At 43.6% G+C, this 2,965-nt stretch overlaps 1 protein-coding gene across 1 annotated transcript; it reads left to right on the top strand.

Moving 5' to 3' along the window:
* Positions 1 to 260: 260 nt before the first annotated feature.
* LOC123189126 (uncharacterized) lies at positions 261 to 2,747 on the top strand. Its single transcript, XM_044601468.1, has 4 exons — positions 261 to 490; positions 1,215 to 1,260; positions 1,836 to 2,338; positions 2,422 to 2,747. The coding sequence occupies exons 2-4, from the start codon at positions 1,217 to 1,219 to the stop codon at positions 2,454 to 2,456; spliced, it is 582 nt and encodes a 193-aa protein (XP_044457403.1). The 5' UTR covers positions 261 to 490; positions 1,215 to 1,216; the 3' UTR covers positions 2,457 to 2,747.
* Positions 2,748 to 2,965: the final 218 nt, after the last annotated feature.

Genomic DNA, 2,965 nt, shown 5'->3' on the forward strand with positions numbered 1-2,965 from the left:
TAGCTTTTGACAATTACACACTTGTCATTCCGTGTCAAAAGCAAAATAATTTTTTATCATTTTTGCCACTCTAGAAATTTTACTTTTGCCACGAAAATGGCAATTGTGATAATTATCAAAAACTAAAAGTGACAAAAGTGAAATGTCAGAATCTAGAGTGGCATAAAAAAATTGACAAAATCTAGAGTGGCAAAAATAAAATTTTCTCATTTTTTTTAAAATAAACTGTAACCGGGCATATGCTACGTCGGCGTCGTCCTGCTCCGCAGATGGACGGATGCTCTGTCCAGTCTACTTCTACACTGCCCGCCATCCGGAAGTCTCCTCCAACTCAAAGTCCAGCCGCCGCTAATAAAATCCGCGGCGGCGCCGCGCCGGGGAGTCCACCTGCGCCTTCTCCCCCTCCTTCACCCAAGCGGCGGAGGAGCCCTGCCGTCTCAAGCCCGTCCGCGCCCCGCCTCTCCCTCTCCGGTTGGAGCGCCGCCTTGCTGTAAGCATCCCCTCCTTACCCCGCACCAATTCGACCGGAGCCCAGCGATTCTGGTTGCGAGTCGCTCGTACTAGATCAAATCCGAGGCTAGGTTCGGTGGGTGCATTGCCTACTTGATCGACGTGCTTCCCGCGCTTGTTTCCCAGCCTGATTTGGTTCGGTTCGGTTCTATCCCCAATCCGAGCTAGGGTTCTTCGTGCGCTTCGGTTTCGATTAAGAGCTCTGCCGCCGCCCGCCGGGACGACTGCGTGCATTTTCTCTTCGATTTCGTTGAATATAAACGAGCTGGGCACATGACGATCCCAGTGTATTTGCACTTGTTCCTCTTCTGTTAGAACCGCTGTTTACTATGTGGTTTGATTTGATTTGGAGGGTTCGCTTGCTGGGTAGATCAAACTAATGGGAAGCTAGCAGTAACAAATTTAGCAGGCCTCCGATCCGGAGGTGAAAATTCAGTTTATGATTTCTGAATATAGCAGGACGTATGAGAAAATGCACCCACTCAACTACTTATGTGGCTTCCATATAACTGCCAGGATAAACCGATGTGTGTTTGTTTCTGTGAATATTTTGCAATTTTGGCAAGAAGTGGCTTGCGTATCTTCCTTCTCTGCTACCTAGCAATTAGTATCTTGTGTAACTGATGCAGTTTCATCTCCCATGCTTATTAGGGATTATTAACTTGTCATTCATCTAATTCAGTTTGATCTTTGCTTTTCTGCAGTTATGACGGGTTCTTCTTCATCTTGGTCTGTTCCGCCAGCCTCTGGGTCAGTCATGGGCTCTTCATCCTCATTCATTTTTGTCCATGCCGACCTCTGGTGCAGCCATGGGCTCTTCTCCATCCTCATTTTGTTTCACAACGAGCTCTGTAGCCATGGGCTCCTCTTCGCCTTTGTATAGCCCGACCTTTTGGCCACCCATGCCCCATTTTTCTCCACCGATTCTATATATATTTTTCGTTTTCATGGTCTGCTATTTGGTTATCCCTAAGTAGATTTGATGGGTTCTTATGTTTGCCAAGTTCAATACAATAATAAACCATGAATTCTTTCCATTACCAGTGAATTCCCCTGTTTGACCGTGCATGTGTACAATTTCTGGGGATGCTATCAAGTAGAGCATCCGTGAGTAAGTTGACGAATAGGTGAAACATTCATGGTATAACTAAGAACAACATTTTTCTTGAGTTCATGACCTAAGATATTTGTTAACCAAATGCCATGCACAAATAGATCGTGCAAGTACTAAACTTTCAGTAGTATAGTAGGATATGATGCATTTAACTACTGACTACTGAAGCACCATTGGCATTTTTGTGTGTGTTAATAGTTGGTTTTTATAGGGAATGTTCTTTACAAAATGGCGAACGTTATGAGATAACCAAGGCCTTATTGAAGTGCAAAATGGCAGAAGGAAGCTCAGTGAGCCAACACCTGGTCAAGCTAGTTGGTTACATGTGGAGGTTGGAAGCTTTGGGCTCTGCGATCCCCGCTTGGCTTTGTACTGATCTTATCCTTCTGTCTCTCCCGCCAAGCTTTAATGGCTTTATCATGAATTACATGATGTACAAGATGGACAAGAGCGTGAATGAATTGCTCGGGATGCTCAAGAACGCGGAGTTTTGGATACAGAAAGACACCAATCATGTGACGAAGAAGACCACTAGTTTCAAGAAGAAGGGCAAAGTCAAAAATGGCAAGGGCGTCAGTAAGACCGACACCAAGGGAAAGCCTAAACGCGGGCCTACTAAAGAGACAGAGTGCTTCTTCTGCAAGGACAAGGGTCACTGGAAAAGGAATTGCAAAAAGTTTTTGGCAGAAAAGAAGTCTGGAAAGTCCAGCACAAGTATGATATTCATACATGTTATAGTTGTTTTTTCTGTTGATCCTCAGTGCAATCCTTGGGTATTTAATACTGGATCGATGCAGGGACTTCCGAGGACACAAGGACTGCTGAAGAATGAGGTGCAGTTCCGTGTCGAAACGGTGTTGAAGTTGCCGCTCAGGCCGTCGGCGTGATGCCCTACATCTACCTTTATAATTCATACTCCCACCGTCCCAAAAACTTCGTATTAAACCTAGTATAAAGTTGAGACATATATTTAAGACCGAGGGAGTACTATAACTTAGTAATTGTTATTTTGTTTCCGCGTTATGTAAAAACATTATATTAGGATCTTGTTTCTTACGTGATAGATATATCTATATCTATATGTACTATACTAATAATAAAGTAAGGTGTGATTCTCTGTGTTTTTTATGCATTCATCCATATTATTATTACTAGCAAACACGTCTGTGCGTTGCAACGGGAAAAAACACATGATCCAGTCATAACAAGAACGCTTTCACAAATTCACTAGTTCATACTATTATTTAATTCAACATAGTGTCTCACCTTTGTTGTCCCTTGTCGTCCTTTCTCACCTTTGTTGTCCCTTATCGTCCTTTCTGCACTCACCGTTCATGGATG

This window comes from Triticum aestivum, chromosome 1A (assembly GCF_018294505.1).
Source record: "Triticum aestivum cultivar Chinese Spring chromosome 1A, IWGSC CS RefSeq v2.1, whole genome shotgun sequence".
In the NCBI taxonomy this organism is placed as follows: Eukaryota; Viridiplantae; Streptophyta; class Magnoliopsida; order Poales; family Poaceae; genus Triticum; species Triticum aestivum.

Bases quoted from the DNA above. Each gene is read 5' to 3' on its own strand.
- LOC123189126 (XM_044601468.1), top strand. From the start codon at position 1,217: ATGACGGGTTCTTCTTCATCTTGGTCTGTTCCGCCAGCCTCTGG. The intron at 1,261-1,835 runs GTCAGTCATGGG...TGGTTTTTATAG, and splicing joins TCTGTTCCGCCAGCCTCTGG to GGAATGTTCTTTACAAAATG. The intron at 2,339-2,421 runs GTATGATATTCA...GGATCGATGCAG, and splicing joins GTCTGGAAAGTCCAGCACAA to GGACTTCCGAGGACACAAGG.